Here is a 20919-nt window from a genome sequence, read left to right on the forward strand (position 1 = left end):
GAACCGCCGATCGACCTTCTGATCGGCAAGCCCTAGGCTCTGTGGTTTAGACCACAGCGCCGCCCATGTCCCTAATAAAAATATACAAACATGCCCCTGCTCTCTTCCCTTGCTGACTCTGCCTGCACCCAACCCATCCCTCACCAAAGTCACCCCTTCTCCTGATCTCACCAAAACCAACCTTCCCCTCTCTCCTTAGATGTTCCAAAACCTCTAGAGTTTGCCTGGGCTGCCAACTTGCTTGCTTAGGATGCTCAGTTGTCTGGTATGCCCACTCACAAACTTGCTGGCCGGGGCTGCCTGCCTGCCTTTCCATCTCCATCCTCTCTGGCCTCCAATGCTGCTGCAAGAGCTCTGACAGCCCAGCTTGCTCTCATGCTGCAGTTTGAAACGTCGCCTGTCAGCAGCCAGGTGAACTGCAGCATGACGACATTATTCCATTTTTATTTTATATATGAGAACATAAATCAAAGTGGGGGAGAAATCCAGTCATTGGTGCTGCTCAAATGTGCTGGAAAACAAAAAATATCTTTGCCTGGCCCCAAAACAATGATGAAGTTGGTGCCAGGTAGACCTCAATAGGGAGAGCATTCCATTAGGGTTTTTTTTAGCAGAGGTTGGGTGGCCAACTCAGGGATGCTGTTGCAGCAGGTGTCCTGTGTTGGAAGGTGGTTTGGGCTAGGTCACCTTTGAGGTCTCTGCCAACTCCATGATCTAGTTAGCTGATCTTCCCAGTTAATAGGAACCTTGCAATGAAATGAAAATGGTTCTGTACAAAATACTCTGTGTACGATAGCAGCTAACCCAAAATACAAGTAAACACGCTTAATTGGATGACATACCTTTCTCGGGACAATGGCTTAGGTTCTGGACGGATGGCTGCCATTGAAGGCGGAAGCTGCCTTATGGGAGAAGGAATAGGAAAATTCAAATCCAAAGAGCCTGTCTTTCTGTGCAGAGGCTCCATCTCCATCGCTCCTTGCATTTCACTTTCAATTGGGCATGAGCCTGCCCTCCCGTGGCTAGAGAGAGAGGACAGTTCAGGTCCCATAGCCCCCTGCAGCATCCCTTCCATCACTGCCAGAGGGTCATGGGTTGGAGACATCGATGGAGGAGAGCGGGATTTCTTTTTTGTGGATGCTCCTGCCAGAAGCTTCAGCAGACCACTTTTCTTTTCTTTCTGCATAGGAATCAAACAGAAGATTACAAGTGAGCTGTTTCAATTACAGGTTTTTAGATGAATGCCAGCCATTTTGTACGCACAGGGAAGTAAGCGCTGTTTGCAACTTATCTTTACTAAGAGAAGTTTTGTGTTGTGAAAGGTGAGGCACAGTGGAAGTTATATTGAACTTCTATTGTGACAAACATGTTTGACTCATCCAGTAAGGAAAAAGTCAGCCTCTAAACAGCTGGAATTTGAAAAGGCAGTGTTATTTGATTCTACTCCTGGAGGAAACAGAGCAGTGTTTTGTCATTACACGCTGGCAAATAAATTCTCGAGGACCTCAGTATGACAATAAATTGCTTCCTTCCTTTTGGCTGATTTGATTAAATCCCAGTGTTGGAGACCTTTGTGTTATCAGGACAAGAAATCAACATGGGCTGCGCACATGGCTTACATTTAAAGCACGTGGCTTTCACCAAAGAGTTAAAGAGTTCTGGGAACTGCGGTTTGTTAAAGGTGCCAGACTTGATGCTCTCTGAGGAATGACCTGCAATTCCCACGATTCTTTGGAGGAAGTCATGTTCTTTAATGTATGGTGTGTACATAGCCATGTTCTTGTGAGGCATAATGCTCTCTAGTCAGATTGCAGCTAGCCTGAATTTTACATAGATGTTTATTTCACATCTTCTTGCCCTTCCTCCAAGAGTTCAAGGTGTGCATATTCCACTCCCCTCCGTTTTATCCTCAAATCAAGCATATGAGGTACTTCAGGTGTACCTCTGCCCTTAGGTAAGATGTCAGGGTCATGAGGACAGCTCTGTCCTATCCCATGTGATGCTACTGTCCCAAAACCTTTGGTCAGGGCAGCCATTCAGTCTCTGAATGGGCTTTCTTTCAATTACCATCATTAGAACCAGCGGCAACCACTTGCGGTTTTGCAACTAAAGCTTTTCTGTAGGATCAATATTTCTGCAAGCGGAATGTTGCTTCATGTGCAAAGTCGTTAGGCACTGAGTTGGTTAATGATATAAATAGATAAATGAATGAAACTTTCGCTGGGGAGGAGGGGGAAATATAGCAGCATCTTAATACTCCGACAAAAGCAGCTGCCACGTAACAGAACAGAGTTTTTTTTGGGGGTAAATGGTAAATTGCTCCCTTGGGGTTCGGTGCACAACAGTGTTTGGAAAAAGAATACTGATGAAGAAAGTCCCTGTTTTGTACAATGCTTGTAATACCATTTTTTGATGTGCATGTCTAAATCCATGCACTTGGATGATGACAGGAAAATGATAACACAGAGCTGAGCTTTAGCCTTTCATTAATCGGGTTGAGGTTTTAAAGCAAATTTTACAGGCCTAAGTGAAGGAAAACTAAGGTGTCTTATTAGTACATACAGGTAGTGCCCATTCCTCCCATCCTAACTCAGATTACCATTTAAATCAACCCCCAAAAGGGGAAAGAAAGGGGAAAAAGAGAGAGAGTTGGGGCAGGTAAGGGCAATTCTGGGGACAGAGGAAGAGACGTGATGGGAAGAAACATAGGAGACCACCAAGCTTAGCGTTGTCTGCATCAGTGTTCTTCAGCCTTGGGACTTCAAACAATGTTGTACTACAACGCCCATCATCCCTGACAATTGGCTAAGCTGGCTATGGATAATGGGAGTTGTAGTCCCACAGCATCTGGGGACTGCATTGTGATGAACACTGGTCTGCATTAACCGGCAGCTGCTCTCCAGAGTTTCAGAGATGAGTAATTGAACCTGGGATATTTTGCAAGCATAGCATCAGCTGCTGAGCACGGCACTTCAGCTCCACCTCCCAAAATTATGGGGTCCCTTAGAGCCTGATCTGCAATGATGCAATGTCATGCTGCTGGCTGCTGACAAAATATCCCCTCTCCCAGCACAAACACCATTACTTGAGGCCAAGAAAGCACCTGGCTTTGCTGATGTGTTCTGGAAAAGTTGCAATAGGTGTGCAAGCTGATCCAGCAGTTCCCAGCTAGGATCTGAAGTACCATGTTTTGACCAGTCAGGGGGCCACCATATCCACAAGCTCTTACCACTGGGTGATTTTGAACTTCTCCAGGGGTCAAAATATCCTTACAAATATGCTCCCACACGCCACGGAGCGTTTCCAGATTACTATTTTTGGCCGGGATAAATGCAGAACCTTGCAAATTCAGGCTGTGCAGTGTAAGATAATTTGGAGCTCTTGTGAAACAAATCCGTTGAACCGAAATATTGGACTTTTTGGTGATGGGGGAAATGCACTAGAAACAATGGGATAACATTGGCTTGATTTAGCATCCTCTTGTGCTGAAGAAACTGAAATTGACCAATTCTATGAAGACTTACAAGACCTTATAGAAGTGACACCAAAGAAGGATGTTCTTCTCATTATAGGGGATTGGAATGCTAAAGTAGGGAGTCAAGAGATAAAAGGAACAACTGGCAAGTTTGGCCTTGGAGATCAAAACGAAGCAGGGCAAAGGCTAATAGAGTTCTGTCAAGAGAACAAGCTGGTCATCACAAACACGCTTTTCCAACAACACAAGAGACGACTCTACACATGGACATCACCAGATGGGCAGCATCGAAATCAGATTGATTATATTCTCTGCAGCCAAAGATGGAGAAGCTCTATACAGTCAGCAAAAACAAGACCTGGAGCTGACTGTGGCTCAGATCATCAGCTTCTTATAGCAAAATTCAAGCTTAAACTGAAGAAAGTAGGAAAAACCACTGGGCCGGTAAGATACAATCTAAGTCAAATCCCTTATGAATACACAGTGGAAGTGAGGAACAGGTTTAAGGATTTAGATTTGGTGGACAGAATGCCTGAAGAACTATGGATGGAGGCTCGTAACATTATACAGGAGGCAGCAACGAAAACCATCCCAATGAAAAGGAAATGCAAGAAAGCAAAGTGGCTGTCCAATGAGGCCTTACAAATAGCGGGGGAGAGAAGGCAAGCAAAATGCGAGGGAGATGGTGAAAGATACAGGAAATTGAATGCAGATTTCCAAAGAATAGCAAGGAGAGACAAGAAGACCTTCTTAAACGAGCAATGCAAAGAAATAGAGGAAAGCAATAGAATGGGAAGAACCAGAGATCTGTTCAAGAAAATTGGAGATATGAAAGGAACATTTCGTACAAAGATTTCCACAATAAAGGACAAAAGTGGAAAGGACCTAACAGAAGCAGAAGACATCAAGAAGAGGTGGCAAGAATACACAGAGGAATTATACCAGAAAGAAATGGATGTCTCGTATACCCCAGGTAGTGTGGTTGCTGACCTTGAGCCAGACATCCTGGAAAGTGAAGTCAAATGGGCCTTAGAAAGCACTGCAAATAACAAGGCCAGTGGAAGTGATGGCATTCCAGCTGAACTATTTAAAATTTTAAAAGATGATGCTGTTAAGGTGCTACACTCAATATGCCAGCAAGTTTGGAAAACTCAGCAGTGGCCAGAGGATTGGAGAAGATCAGTCTACATCCCAATCCCAAAGAAGGGCAGTGCCAAAGAATGCTCCAACTACCGCACAATTGCACTCATTTCACACGCTAGCAAGGTTATGCTTCAAATTCTACAAGGAAGGCTCAAGCAGTATGTGGACCGAGAACTCCCAGAAGTGCAAGCTGGATTTAGAAGAGGCAGAGGAACCAGAGACCAAATTGCAAACATGCGCTGGATTATGGAGAAAGCTAGAGAGTTCCAGAAAGACATCTACTTCTGCTTCATTGACTATGCAAAAGCTTTTGACTGTGTCGACCACGGCAAACTATGGCAAGTTCTTAAAGAAATGGGAGTGCCAGATCACCTCATCTGTCTCCTGAGAAATCTCTATGTGGGACAAGAAGCTACAGTTAGAACTGGATATGGAACAACTGATTGGTTCAAAATTGGGAAAGGAGTACGACAAGGCTGTATTTTGTCTCCCTGCTTATTTAACTTATATGCAGAATTCATCATGCGAAAGGCTGGGCTGGATGAATCCCTAGCCGGAATTAAGATTGCCGGAAGAAATATCAACAACCTCAGATATGCAGATGACACAACCTTGATGGCAGAAAGTGAGGAGGAATTAAAGAACCTTTTAATGAGGGTGAAAGAGGAGAGCGCAAAATATGGTCTGAAGCTCAACATCAAAAAAACGAAGATCATGGCCACTGGTCCCATCACCTCCTGGCAAATAGAAGGGGAAGAAATGGAGGTAGTGAGAGATTTTACTTTCTTGGGCTCAATGATCACTGCAGATGGTGACAGCAGCCACGAAATTAAAAGACGCCTGCTTCTTGGGAGAAGGGCAATGACAGGCCTAGACAGCATCTTGAGAAGTAGAGACATCACCTTGCCAACAAAGGTTCGTATAGTTAAAGCTATGGTTTTCCCAGTAGTGATGTATGGAAGTGAGAGCTGGACCATAAAGAAGGCTGATCGCCGAAGAATTGATGCTTTTGAATTATGGTGCTGGAGGAGACTCTTGAGAGTCCCATGGACTGCAAGAAGATCAAACCTCTCCATACTGAAGGAAATCAACCCTGAGTGCTCACTGGAAGGACAGATTGTGAAGCTGAGGCTCCAGTACTTTGGCCACCTCATGAGAAGAGAAGACTCCCTGGAGAAGACCCTGATGTTGGGAAAGATGGAGGGCACAAGGAGAAGGGGACGGCAGAGGACGAGATGGTTGGATAGTGTTTTCGAGGTTACCAGCATGAGTTTGAGCAAACTGCGGGAGGCAGTGGAGGACAGAGGTGCCTGGCGTTCTCTGGTCCATGGGGTCACGAAGAGTCGGACACGACTAAACGACTAAACAACAACAACAACAAAATAACCGCACAGACAAATCAGGATGAATGCTCATGAAATGTTCGATGCTATCTAATCTTTCCGCAAGCAAGTCAGGATGAATGCCCATTAAACAGGTTGCCTGGAAGTGACCCAAGTTTATATTAGGAACAAGGATAAAGAACCTACTCTTTCAATTACGATCACAGAACAAGGGTCAGCAGGGGGGCGGTCCATTGTCCCTCAGACCTTGCGGGAGGTCAGACTATATTTTTTTTTGGGGGGGGGGGGAAATGAATGAATGAATTCCTATGCCCCACAAATAACCCAGAGATGCATTTTAAATAAAAGCGCACATTCTACTCATGTAAAAACACCAGGCAGGCCCCACAAATAACCCAGAGATGCAGTTTAAATAAAAGGACACATTCTACTCTTGTAAAAACACGCTGATTCCCAGACCGTCTGTGGGCTGGATTTAGAAGGCAATTGGGCCGGATCTGGCCCCCGGGCCTTAGGTTGCCTACCCATGCTATAGCAGAATAACAAGGAAGCATGTCAACCTTTCATAAATGGTTTTGCGACGCCCTCTTGAGAAAATGGTGTGGCCCATGTACCCCCGCTTTCTAAATGCCATTAGAACATTTGCGGTAAAAAAAAAAAGGCATTGCAGCAGTTGTGAAGATGTTGAAAGAGATTTTTTAAACAGAAAGATGATGCTGATCAATTTAGTGTGATAAGGCTTCCAGCCTTTTAAGAACACACCCCTACGGATAGCTTTCATCCCACGCATGGTTTTCAAGCAGGCACAAGGACGTGTTTTCAAAAGAGTTAGCGCAACCATGTAATCAATTTTTACATTAATTAGGAAGTCTGTGTGAAACACTGCCGCCGTTTTTAAAGGCTGGGTGTGATGTATTCAACGCTGAAGACATTCTGAGGTGTGCCAGGCTAACTTGAAATTTCTTGAGAAACTAATGGAACTTTAAAAGGCAGTCAAGGAAACAGGAAAAGAAAGAATGTGTTTTAAGCAAGCAGGAAAAGGCTATCACAAGTGGGCTTCAACCCTGCTTCAATAAATAAGGTTTTCTAGCTAACTTGTATGAAATGAACACTGGGTTAGAATATTGACTAGTACTCTCAAGTTCTCACATTTTCTTTATGGAGAAAAAGAAGCCGCTGGGATTTAAACACCCACACACAGAAAGGAAATTTTTTTGCTAATGTGCTGAATATTCTGGAAATCTAATGAAATATTCAATGACGAAATGCAGCTTGCAGCTTGATAATACTTTTATTTTACACTTACATTAGCTCAACTTCCTGGCTTTTACCAGAGGCAGATTTTCTTTTTTAAAAACAAAACCGATAAACCCACGCAGCTTTACATTCTTTAATCTCCTTAAGCGACAGAAACTTGATATGTGTAATTCTAAAGAAAAAAAGAAACACCTAAGATCTAGATTTTTGTAGGTGGTCTTCATTTTATTTTTTAAAAAACCTGCTTGGCTAATGCAATAATAGCAAGCATTTTCTTCCCCTCAAGCTCCTCACCTAACCAACTCTCACAAATTCACAAAGCTTCAGGCTACACTCTTCTTGGGTAGTCAGCACCAAAATTCCCTTTAACTATCACCCTCAACTATATTATAGTGAGCATGAAGTGTGTCTGGCTTTGCTGAAAAAGTAAATGAAACAAGGTTTTCTGAGTTACTCCAGAGAGATTTATAAGCAAGCTAACTGCTCGAAGATCTCTGAAAAGCCAGACAATTTGTCACTACTGCCACCATTTTTCAAACCAGTATGCAACAGAAATATTTGCACAACAGTTGCACAACAAAAGCGGGCCCTGTCCACTTGAGAGGACGCTTCAGCCAATCCTGGCTCTCAGATGAAAATACGCATCTTTTCAAGCCCATTTGTCACATTGCTTTTCAGTGCACTGTGTGAATGTAATCAGGAGTAAACAGAGAACTGTGAGCTCTACCACAATTTCTACTTACAGTTTTCAAATTAATGCATCTTGCCAGATCTGCTAGCTGTCTTCTTCAGTGAGGAGCAACAAAGGAGGGTGAGAAAGGATGAGCACAAGGCAAGATCTGCCTCTCCAGATTTGTCTTTTCTCATAGAGCTCTGATTCATTTGGGGAACTGAGGCCTTCTCCAGCCCAGTTCCTGATTCTTTACAGGAATACAACAACATGACTACCTTTGAATGTGACTTGGAAACTATAATGAATCCAGAACAGAGCTGCTAAACTGGTGACTGGGAGTGGCTGCCAGGACCACAGAACATTGGTCCTAAAAGATCTACATTGGCTCCCAGTATATTTCTGAGCACAATTCCAAGTGTTGGTGTTGACCTTTAAAGCCTTTGGCCCTGTGTACCCCATTGTTCAGTCCAGGCACTGAATTCCAGCTCCAAGGGCCTTCTGGCAGTTCCCTCACTGTGAGAAGTGAAATTACAGGGAACCAGACAGAAGGCATTTTCGGCAGTCGCCCTGCGGAATGCCCTCCCGGCAGATGTCAAAGAGTTAAACAGCTATATATTTTTTTGTAGACATCTGAAGGCAGCTCTTGTTTCGGGAAGCTTTTAATGTTTGATGCTGTATTTGTGTTGGAAGCTGCCCAGAGTGGCTGAGGCAATCCAATCAGATGGGTGGGGTATAAGAAATAAATTATTATTATTATTATGGTGATGATACCATGGGGCTCTCACTTTGATATCAAGGTGCTGAATGGTGTGGCAAATGGCCTGGGGCCTAAATGCTTGATGGGAGCACCTCTCTCTCAATCTGCACAGGTCCTATGATCTGCAGAAGGAGACTCATTAAGTGGTGGCTTGGGACAGGGTCTTCTTTGTGGTAGTTGCAGAGTTGTTATGAGGATAAAATGGAAAGTGGGGAACCATGTAGGCCACCTTGAGTCTCCTGGAGGAAAGGTGAGCTATAAATGTAATAATAAATTGAAAAGAGAAAAATGATGTTTGTTTTACAGCAAGGCCACCAGGTTTGATAAAATAATTAATACACGTTGTACATAAATTTCAGGGACCAGCACTCCTTGCTCTAACCCAGGAGGCAAGTCTGTGATCTATGTTCATCACTAATCTAGACCACATTTCTGCACTGATGATGACGATGTTGATGCAGTATCTACTGGTAAGTATCCAGTTCTTTGATTAGACATTTGAATACATTTTGGAGAATATTTGGCTAAGTTGTAAAATGAAGTTGCATTCAACCTTTGAAAAAGCTAATGTGATCATTGCATATATACATCTGTTTTGATACGTGTGCTAGGAAGCAGCAGCAACAGAGCACATCTTTTGGCTCGTGTGTACAAAGGCACAACGTAAGGTTAATTTAAGTTCATTGAAATCAGTAGGCTTAGTCCCTAGTTACTGTTGTTGAAGTGATATCCCATCCTTCCTGCAAGGAGCTTAAAGTGGCATACATCGTCACAACGACCCTGTGAGGGTTAGACTAAGAGACAGTGACTGGCCCAACCAAGCTTTATGGCTAAGTGGGGATTTGAACCCAACACTCTATAACCACTGTACCAGACTGGCTCACACCGATTTAAGCTTGTCCACACAGAATGTGGTCCAAATGTGCATGCAGTGAAATAGTTGTGTGTACGTAATTGTTACACAGAACGATCTATATTCAGATCACATGCTTCTTCCGACCTAGAAGTCCTTCCTACATAGAAATTGTGTGACATGCCAATTGGCCTTAAACAACAACCCCCAAATATTTTTGCTTCACACTTTTTAAGTGGACTACTTTGGGTGGAAACTGGGAAAATTTCAGTGTGATCATTTAGGGGGAACCTTCTGAACATTTACTTTCTGAGAGTTGCTTGGCAGTTGATTCAAAGTGGCATGTGGATTCCCAGTATTTAAAAACACCGCTGAACTACATAAATGTTTAAGAGAAGTCCTTTTTTGAACAATGTCATATTGCGTTTCTAAAAGAGCTGAAACCAACAAAGGGGAGAAATCTGCTTTATTATAGAATCTGAAGCAAACTATGCTTTGACAGCTGGGGTTAATGCGTTTGGCTGGGTTAATTGCCAGCCTGAGAAATATTCATTAGCTGAGTGCCAGCTTTCTGTCCTTATGCTCTAATGCAGAGTAAGGAAAGGGTGGGGAAGATGCTAAATATGAGCCAGATACTATAAGATAAGTGTTTTATTATCAGATACCTCCATGACTATGGAACAAAAGAGACAGCTCTATGCACAACCCAAACAGGAGTATTGGCCTTAAGGTCAAGTGTTTCAAACTATATGGATTGTTGAAGCATTATCAGAGTTCAAGGACTGATTCCAGCTTGGCAAAAATAAGGTGCAAAACAAGGAAGGTGTGGATGTAGGCCTGAAAGGACTCTTAAGGATCAGTTATAGAGGCCTGGAGGGACTGCATGTGGTGGTTCCTTATTCTTATTTAGTGGGCTTCTCTCTGCCCCACTTTGGCAAGGTTTTCATCTTGTTCCCTATAAAAATGCACCCTTGGAGGAGTTTGAATGGACCTTCAGTGCGTACCCAACCAGCCCTCAACTTTCGCCAGTTCTTGGCCCTGCCTTGTCTGCAACATAAAGTACACCCAATGTAGTGCAGACCAGAAAATATGTCTGGCAGTCATCAGCGGTATGCAGTACCGGCACTTCGCCCCCCCACTCCCCAATGTTGGAGACGTCCAACTTTCAGCCCTGTCCTGCAGGCGACTTACGCAAACCCGTGCACTTCTTGCTTAATGCACCAATATATATGAGACGCGGGTGGCACTGTGGGTTAAACCACAGAGCCTAGGACTTGCTGATCAGAAGGTTGGTGGTTCGAATCCCCATTGCTCGGTCCCTGCTCCTGCCAACCTAGCAGTTCGAAAGCATGTCAAAGTGCAAGTAGATAAATAGGTACCGCTCCGGCGGGAAGGTAAACGGCGTTTCCGTGTGCTGCTCTGGATCGCCAGAAGCACCTTAGTCATGCTGGCCACATGACCCGGAAGCTGTATGCCGCCTCCCTCAGCCAATAAAGCGAGATGAGCGCCACGCATATATATATATATATTGCAGCCAGAACAGCATACAATATTAAAAGCTGACTTAAAACAATCATTACTAAAACATAGTGCAAAAACAGATCAAACAAATAATAATAATAACAATAATTTTATTATTTATATCCTGCCCATCTGGCTGGGTTTCCCCATGCTAAATCCAAGCAAAATCAGCCCATAGCAAATTCCCTGAAGAAAACCATCAGGAAGGGAACCAGGAACTTTCCCCCGAGGAAGTGCATCCCTCAGTGTGAGTGACACCAAAAAGAAAGCCTGGCTCTGTGCCCTAACTGGAGGGGAAGGTGGGATGCAGCGAACAGCTTCCCACGCAGATCAGGGAAGTTCATGCAGGACAATTTGTTCCCTAAAGTTTGACCAGGGGCAGCCAAGTCCACATATTGCAGACTACAAGTCCCATAACACCTGGTCATTACCCTTGCTGCTGGAGGAAGGTGGGATTTGGAGTCCAGTCAAGACATCATCTCCATTTTTTTTAACAAAAGATGTACTTTCAGGACGCCTTGGCAGTCTTTTCAACCAAGCCTGATCCAGAAGAACATAATCAGATTTTATTTTTGTATAGTGGGGTGCAATCAAACATGGATTGATATTGCTAACAGGTTTTCTTTTACTTATCAGATTTCCCCCAGAAACAGTAAATCTGGATTAAATGAGGAAATGAGGAACTTGCACGCATGAGAAGCATGGGTCAACAACTCTCTGGAAGTATCCTTGGGAACCAAAGAGCAAATACAAGAAAGAGAGAGGATTTTCCAGACACCTGCCAGGCTTCTGACAGACTACATGATCATTTCACAGCCGAGATGGGGGAGGCTGTGGATCATGTGTGCTGGAGACAACATCCTATGTGTTCGGAAAGGAAATCGAACTTTAGCAGCACGTAAGTTATACTTGAGCCTTTATCATTGCAATTCAAAACTTGGCAGCGTTGCATTTCTATAGTTAGAACAAATTAGAAATGAGAAGAGCCAGTGAGTGCAGCTGCATACTGTTTTGTTATGCTTATTTTAAAATCTTCTGGATTTAAAATCCAGATTGTGAAATCCTACAAGTACTAGTTCCAAAAAAGGGAAGAATGTTAATCAATGTGCTATCCAGCTTGAAACAATTCAAGATTGTGCATACTATGTACTCATTTTTGTTTTAACCCCTACTAATACTTACTGACTGACAGCTCAATAGGAAGTCTGCAGTGTACTACTGAAGGTACTTGTAGTATGCTTAAAGGTAAAGGGACCCCTGACCATTAGGTCCAGTCACGGACGACTCTGGGTTTGCGGCGCTCATCTCGCTTTATTGGCCGAGGGAGCTGGTGTACAGCTTCTGGGTCATTTGGCCATCATGAGTAAGCTGCTTCTGGTGAACCAGAGCAGCGCACAGAAACGCCGTTTACCTTCCCGCTGGAGCGGTACCTATTTATCTACTTGCACTTTAATGTGCTTTTGAACGGCTAGGTGGGCAGGATAAGGGACCGAGCAACGGGAGCTCACCCCGACGCGGGGATTTGAACTGCCAACCTTCTGATCAGCAAGCCCTAGGCTCTGTGGTTTAACCCACAGCGCCACCTGCATCCCTTGTAGTATGCTTACAATTCACAATTAATGTGCTTTTCTGTTTAAGATGCTGTACGGGAGTGGGAATTTGAACATACTCTAATCATGTTACATAAAAGAGTTGGCCATTGCCAAATATTTCACAAATAGAAATTCCTCCCTCCCTAGCAGTTATGTAGAGATAAAAGCACTTCCCTTCTTTTTGAACAAGCTTAGACAAGAGATAGTTGAAATACAGATGTTAACACTTAGTCAACTGTGTCTTCAGAACGATTTGTTCTTCTAATGCACAGACTATGGGTTACTCAATGATCATAGAAGTCTCTTGATTGAGTGAGCAATTTGGAGGACTTTAAAAAAAATGTTTTGTGATGAAAGAAATAGTTCAAAATAATTCACATTTTGCTTCGGCAGAAAGGTTCAAGACAAGTGTCTAAATAGATTGTATGTTTCCACTGATTTCATTCTAGCGAATGAAAACAATGCAAAACTGGTTGAGCATACTACTGCTTATTATCAAATAACTTTCTATAGACAGCCCTGTTACAGCTTTGAGCATTCAGTAAGGAATACTCGGATAGCTGACAACATTCCATTTCATACTGGAATAGGACAGCTAAATTTAAATGTATGGCAGCAGGCACTGCCCATGATTTTTATGCTCTCTAGGGCTGCAGTTTATTTTCTGTATGGTTTTTTGAAGCCTTGTAAATAAGTCCAGAAAAATGACTAGACCACAAGTTGGTTGGTTTTTTGTTTACCAGCTTGCAAATAAGCTAGTAGCCTGTGTTTCCATGCTTGCCTCAGCAGAGGGGAAGCTTCCTCCTCCAGAGCCAGCATAGAAATGAAGGATGCTCACATTTTAGCAGTCCTGCCCCCACTCTCTGTAATTGTCTTCTATCTAGTAGGCCGGAGAAGTGGAGCAGAACTGAGGGGACCGGCTTCTGTTCCTCTGCAGCCAGTGCAGAAACAAAGCGGGGGGTCAGAGGGGGAATGGAGAGATCCATCAATCCTCTCTCAGCCCACTCACTTGTCTGCATGCTTAAGTTTCTTTCCATTTCTCAGTTTTCCACATCAGTCTGTTACTTTTTTAAAAATAATAATCATCAGAATTTTAGTGTGAATTTCTCCAAATATAGACATCTTTATTTAACATACAGCATTTCCCCCCCCTAAAATAATGCAGTTTTGAATATTTTCATCAACATAGGTACTCTCTTGTTCACATTTCACCCTGGTAAAAATACACGTTTGTATACTACTTCACAGTACAGTTGTATTACAAAATTCAGAGAAGTGTGCATTTTAAAGGCTAGCTGCTTTCTGGTTCACAGATTTCTTTGGGAAGTGCAAATTAAGTAAGTTCAAATGGAATTAAGTAAATGCAAACTGAACTGAATTCTCTCCTGATCCCTACCTATGACTACCAGGCTAAAAGTTAAAGCTTTACATGGCTCAGGAATACCTTAAGCACCGCCTCTCCCCATATGAACTGACCCAGACCCTGTGCTTGTCATCCAAAGCCTTTATGCCCTGCCTCCCCAATAACTGTTTTAGAGCTATACAAATGAATAAATATTGTATGGGTGGTGAGAGTTGAACTCCCTCCCCGAATCCTGGGAAAAACAACAACCAGTGCACCCATTCTCAAATTTTAAAACATGCTCGTCATCCATACCTTGTTTTCCATACACTGGGCAAGATGCATTATTACTGGTATTTAATATGATCCACCGGAGTAGGGAGATCTTCCCTTCAGCAACTGAACATGTCACATGCAGTGCAGATCATTTTTAGGGGCTTACACAATATAAGCCCCTGTACTTCTCCTAGCGGGTGGGGCTGTGGGTTAAACCACAGAGCCTAGGACTTGCTGATCAGAAGGTTGGTGGATCAAATCCCCGCGACGGGGTGAGCTCCCGTTGCTCAGTCCCTGCTCCTGCCAACCTAGCAGTTCAAAAGCACATCAAAGTGCAAGTAGATAAATAGGTACCGCTCTGGCGGGAAGGTAAACGGCGTTTCCGTGCGCTGCTCTGGTTCACCAGAAGCGGCTTAGTCATGTTGGCCACGTGACCGGGAAGCTGTACGCCGGCTCCCTCGGCCAATAAAGCGAGATGTGCACTGCAACCCCAGAGTCGGCTACGACTGATCTTAATGGTCAGGGGTCCCTTTACCTTACTTGCTTCTCCTAGTTAGAAACAAGGAGGGTCACTACAGAAGTTGTGACCCAGGCCGAGAGACAGAAAAACTTGCATCAGAAGAGTGACTGAGAGCCAGACGCAGTCTCAGCCTCACATGGATCAATACATCTTTAAGGCCATATGGTAATTTGACTCTACGTTAAGCTTTTTGGGCAGATTTCACTGCTAACGTAGAACAAATGATAGTTTCAGATAGTTGGTTTTCAAATAGTTTGGGATGCATTCCAGGCATCAAAAAGCAATAAAGATGCACTGCGGCTGATGATAAATTAACGAACTGTTCCCAGAAGCAACAACCTATCTTTCATTTTAGGAGCCACCGTGCCGGATGTTTTCGAGAAGTTTAATCAAAATTCTCATCAGAAACCAAATGAGGGGGTTCTTCAGAAAGAACAACCACCCAGTGTGATTTACTTCATCAGATTAAGCGACTGAGGCCACATCACTTCATTCATGTAAGTAGTTTTATACGAGATGGCAAAAAGTAGCCACAAGGGAAAGTGGCATAAGAGTAATCAACTCATAAGAAATCATTGGGCATTTTGTAATTATCTTATCAGGCAATATTTAAGCTAGCTGGAAGAGGAAATTCTATCCAGAGACTTTTAACAAATAATACATGTTGGCTCAGATTGAGTTTATATGTAATGGGCTGTAGTTCCATAGACATACAGTACTAAACTCCACTAAAGCAAGCCTTTCACAACTTGACATCTGCCAGATGTTTCAGACTGTAATTTGGATGGATGGAGGGTTAGTCCATTAACATCTGGAGGGCCACAGGTTTTTCACCCCAGGAGCTAGATAAGAAGAGCATTACCTGAAATCAAAGATTTGACAATAAACAAGAAGTTTCAAGAGGGAGCAATGGGTCATGAAGAAACTGGGGAGAATTTGGAGGAAACAATGGCAGAAAAGAATAAATATAGGGATAGCTTAAAGGGTAAAGGTAAAGGGACCCCCGGCCATTAGGTCCAGTCGTGGCTGACTCTGGGGTTGCGGCGCTCATCTCGCTTTATTGGCCGAGGGAGCCGGTGTACAGCTTCCGGGTCATGTGGCCAGCACAACTAAGCCGCTTCTGGCGAACCAGAGCAGTGCACGGAAACGCCGTTTACCTTCCCGCCGGAGTGGTACCTATTTATCTACTTGCACTTTGATGCACTTTCGAACTGCTAGGTTGGCAGGAGCAGGGACCGAGCAACGGGAGCTAACCCCGTTGCAGGTATTTGAACCGCCGACCTTCTGATCAGCAAGTCTTAGGCTCCGTGGTTTAATCCACAGCGCCACCCGTTTCCTAGGGAATGGATAAAAGCATGCAACAAGGGCATAGTTTTTAGAATGGAAATTGCACCCATCTCCCTCCCAGCGCGGCCTTCCCCATCCAGATGCTTTGGACTACAACTCCCATCATCCCTGAAGGCTGGGGCTGATGGGAGTTGGAGTCCAGCATTATCAGGAGGGTCATAGTTCCCCAGGCCATTCGCAACTCCTTTCTTCTGTCTTTGAGGGTATTCCTTTACTGGTTTACAAAACCCAACCCGCCTCTAGTTTGGCCAGGCCCAGTTTCCCAGGTAACAATAGTGCTGAGTTTCGGAATTGGGAGGGTCAGAAAGAGAATCAGGAAAACTGCGGCAATATACCAGTAGTGGGCAGGACAAGAGGCAAAAGTGGCTGGAGCAACGAACGTGCATTTCACTAATGCTCACTCACACATCCCTCTCTATCCTCCATCAAAGGAAGCAAGAGGCATTATCAGAGTTCAAGGACATACTCCACTGAGGCAAACACATTCAAGGAGGATGAAAAACAGGGCAGTCAGGTTTTGTACTAGAGGCTTGGAGGGCCACATTTTACCCCAGGCTTCAGGTTCTTCACTCCTGGTATATGGCAAAGAATATTTGCTTAGTGCTACCCCTACTAAAGGTAAAAACAACAACACTGAGTAGTGATAGTGAAGCCAAATCCTGTTCATAGGTATATGAGCATGAGGTCATATAACTCAAATGGGTACTAAGTCCACGTGAGCAGTGAAAAATTAGACAACCTGGATAAACTCTCCACTTAAAATCAGGCTTTATTATGGTCAAGATCTTTTAAAAACGAGTGAAAAGAAGAAAGTTAGTTTTCTTTCAAAGGCAAAGTCTGATGTTTCAAGTCACATGTTAGTGTGTTAGTTACCAAAGCAAAGTAAATCGAAACTTTCTTCTGTTATAGGGCTTTTGGGCTATCGTGCTATCACAGCTAATCTAAAAATGGAACAGATTTTTAGAAACGCATGGCAGAATTATATACATATATTGGTCTCATGGAATTAGCAGGATATCATTGCTGCATCTCTTTAACTATTCAGCGTGATGTATCTGAACTGTGTTGCACATTAATTAAATTGAGAGGGGGAGTGGTGGGACAGATAGAGGTTTTATGCATATACAGCGGTGCCTCGCAAGACGAAATTAATTCGTTCCGCAAGTCTTTTCGTCTTGCGAGTTTTTCGTCTTGCGAAGCACGGTTTCCCATAGGAATGCATTGAAAATCAATCAATGCGTTCCTATGGATACCGCCTTCAGACCAGGTCCGGGGACAGTCTGTCCCCCGACCTCTTCTGAAGGCCGACGGGGGGGGGGGGGAGTCTTTGCTTCCCCCCGCCTGCCTTCTCGGGACTTCTCCGCTATCCCGGGGCGATCTTAAAATGCTGGCGGGCGGCAGCGCTGCCGCCTGCCAGCATTTTAAAATCGCCCCGGGACAGCAGAGAATTCATCCGCTGTCCCGGGGCGATTTTAAAATGCTCCAGGACGGCTTTTGAAGGCAGGCGGGGGGGAGCAAAGACTTTTGCCCCCCGCCCGCCTTCAGAAGAGGTCCAGACATTCGCAGCTTGGGGAACCCTGCAGGACTTCCCTGCAGGGCTCTCCAAGCTGCGGATAGCAGCCTGCTGCCCCGCGCGAGGGACTTCCCCTGCAGGGCTCCCCAAGCACGAATGTCTGCCCCGCGTGAGGGGCACTCTGCTTAAGAGCGCCCCTCGCACGGGGCAGCAGGCTGCTATCCGCAGCCTAGGCGGGAATTCTTCTGAAGCCTGGCGGGGGAGAAGGGCTTTTCTTCCCACCGCCAGCCTTCAGAACAGCCTTCTGAATGTTGGCGGTGGGGAGGAAAGCCCTCCTCCCACCGCAAGCCTTCAGGACAGGTCCGGGAACAGAGGGGAAGGTGCGCACCTTCCCCTCTGTTCCCGGACCTGTCCTGAAGGCTTGCGGTGGGAGGAGGGCTTTCCTCCCCACCGCCAACATTCAGAATGCTGTTCTGAATGTTGGCGGTGGGGAGGAAAAACCCTCCTCCCACCGCAAGCCCCGGGAACAGAGGAGAAGCGCTGCGCACCTTCCCCTCTGTTCCCGGACCTGTCCTGAAGGCTTGCGGTGGGAGGAGGGCTTTCCTCCCCACCGCCAACATTCAGAATGCTGTTCTGAATGTTGGCGGTGGGGAGGAAAAACCCTCCTCCCACCGCAAGCCCCGGGAACAGAGGAGAAGCGCTGCGCACCTTCCCCTCTGTTCCCGGACCTGTCCTGAAGGCTTGCGGTGGGAGGAGGGCTTTCCTCCCCACCGCCAACATTCAGAATGCTGTTCTGAATGTTGGCGGTGGGGAGGAAAAATCCTCCTCCCACCGCAAGCCCCGGGAACAGAGGAGAAGCCCTTCGCGCCTTGTCCTCGGTTCCCGGACCTCCCACCGCAAGTCTTAGGACAGGTCCGGGAACAGAGGAGAAGGCGCGCTGCGCTTCCCCGCTGTCCCCGGAGATTTCCCTATGGGCTTTCGTCTTGCGAAGCAAGCCCATAGGGAAATTCGTCTTGCGAAGCCGCTAAAAAATCGGAAAACCCTTTCGTCTTGCGGGTTTTTCGTTTAGCGATGCATTCGTCTTGCGGGGCACCACTGTAGTGTGCCAGAATAAAGCACAGGATACCTCTACCCAACACCTTACAGATGCAAATTAAGGTTCCCAGTCAGCAACTAGTTTGCTTGGAGACCACTTGGAGAAAAACACCTCTCCTTTAAGTGTTCTGTCCTCAGGTTCAGTTACCTTGGACACCACTTTCTCAACATCTCATTTGAACATAGGCAAATTTGCCCAGGAGATGTTGTTGTGTGTTGCATGGAAAGGCCACAGAAGTTCAAGACATAAGAAAAAAGTGCACAGTCTTTAGCTTTAGCAACCAACTATGGAACTCACCAATCAATAGATGTCTTTCAGCACACTCAGCCCTCCCCCCCCCCAATAATAAGATCCACAAATCAGGAGAAGAGGCTAGGTCTCATCCTGTAAAATATCTGCAGTAGGTGGGATACTTCTAGGTAGAGTGTAATCAGACTTCATCACTGATATTTGAGGATTATTAGCAATGCATAAATTCTGAATGAAAGCAAAACTCTGCATTTGTTAAGGGCTTTAAACAAATGTTTAAAGCAGCTTGGCACTAGCAACACATTTAAATGTGTTGACATGGAACGATCGCTCCCAGGGCTGAATCCTAAAAACCTGCAATGTATCAGTCGCAGATTGCACCTAGTCATATTTAATCCCATCCCCTCTCCTGGTTTCACTGAAGCATGGCAAGGCTATTTTCTGAAAGAAATGGAGTTGTTTACAGTGCCATTAAAAAACAACCACAGCCATTTACAAGTCAGTGTTGTATTGTGCCTCTGGCTCCAGGCCCGCAAGGCCTGAACCTTCTTATAACATCTTCTATGTAACTAGGCAAGCAGTTTCCTGCAAACCTGGCCATATGGTGATGGAACCTGCGGCACTTCTCTGGTGTCTTTCTGTGCCGTTTCAGATGTGGAGGATTTAGACAAAAGAGCACGCCAAGTGCAGCAGATGGGGACCTCACATTGGGCACTTAACCCATGGCCATTCCGAAAGTGAATCAACGAAACAAGTGTGCAAACAAGCTTTAGGCTATAGGTGCTTAGCATTAAGAACTGCTTATACTAATTCACACAAGACCTTGCAGACTGGAAGGGCTCTCCCTTTTCAACCACTGAAAAAGGTCAAGAAGACTATTGGATGAGCTGCCATTTTCTCCACAAACAGATGCTGGCAAGGGAAGCTTATTACCCAGAAATAGTCTGCAAGTTAACAGAAGTAAGATAATACAATCCTATGTGTAAGGAAAGGTGCCATTTTGACAAGAGTGACAAAGGACAAGAGGATAGATTTAATTGATGATAACTCCCCTGCCACTAAGGGACGCGGGTGGCGCTATGGGTTAAGCCACAGAGCCTAGGGCTTGTCGATCAGAAGGTCGACGGTTTGAATCCCCGCTATGGGGTGAGCTCCCGTTGCTCAGTCCCTGCTCCTGCCAACCTAGCAGTTCGAAAGCACGTCAAAGAGCAAGTAGATAAATAAGTACTGCTCCGACGGGAAGGTAAATGGCGTTTCCGTGCGCTGCTCTGGTTCGCCAGAAGCGGCTTTGTCATGCTGGCCACATGACCCGGAAGCTGTACGCTGGCTCCTTCGGCCAATAAAGCGAGATGAGTGCTGCAACCCCAGAGTCGGCCACAACTGGATCTAATGGTCAGAGGTCCCTTTACCTTTGCCACTGCCACCTTACTCTTAGACTGGTGTCCCATCCTGGTTATCAATCATATCTATAAGCATCAGCAATTCTGGATCATACGGTGGGCCCTGTGTTTACAATTGTTAAGAAGGGCATCTTCCCTGCTACACCAGAGCTGTCTGTTACCTTTTCGTTTTTCCTCTCTTCTGCTTTGCAGGCTGTGTTGGTTGGGCTGCAAGTTGCCAGGCTACTGATGGGCCCGTTTCCTGCTTCTCCATTCAGGTTGACTGCAGTGACGTTGGGAGGAGTAATTGCTGCCGCCGCCGATGTGAGGGGAATCATGGGCCTGGCACACTGTGCTCCAGGGATGATGTGCACAGGGGAGTGGTGGATGTGTTGCGGAGAAACCACAGAGTGTGGCCTGACCACAGTGTTTGGGAGGCGGGATGGGGAGTTCTGGGTTCTTAGTGGTGAGACTGTAGCTGTGGGCCGGTCCTGTGCCTGCACAGAAGGGTGAACAACTGTAAAGAAAAAGAGAGAAGGGAAACAGTAAGGAAATAACTTGACTGGCACGAAACACTGTCAAA

General features: G+C 45.2%; 1 protein-coding gene and 1 long non-coding RNA gene across 3 annotated transcripts in view; one reads left to right on the forward strand and one right to left on the reverse strand.

The window, feature by feature from the left end:
• LOC310843133 overlaps positions 1–20666 on the forward strand; it is a 36650-nt gene extending 15984 nt beyond the window's left edge. Inside the window, exons 2-5 of the long non-coding RNA XR_014563516.1 lie at positions 9008–9118; positions 11659–11920; positions 15108–15249; positions 20550–20666. This is a non-coding gene — a long non-coding RNA (uncharacterized lncRNA). The remainder of the gene's footprint in view (positions 1–9007; positions 9119–11658; positions 11921–15107; positions 15250–20549) is intronic.
• Positions 1–20919, reverse strand: part of SH3RF3 (SH3 domain containing ring finger 3) — a 208090-nt gene that overhangs the window by 9769 nt on the left and 177402 nt on the right. For both annotated transcript variants that reach the window (XM_083735501.1, XM_083735500.1), the window contains 2 exons: positions 20519–20853; positions 843–1180 (listed from right to left, as the gene is read on the reverse strand). In XM_083735501.1, coding sequence (XP_083591627.1) covers positions 843–1180; positions 20519–20853 — 673 coding nt within the window. The remainder of the gene's footprint in view (positions 1–842; positions 1181–20518; positions 20854–20919) is intronic.

Source organism: Podarcis gaigeae, assembly GCF_964106915.1.
Source record: "Podarcis gaigeae genome assembly, chromosome: 4".
Taxonomy (NCBI): Eukaryota; Metazoa; Chordata; class Lepidosauria; order Squamata; family Lacertidae; genus Podarcis; species Podarcis gaigeae.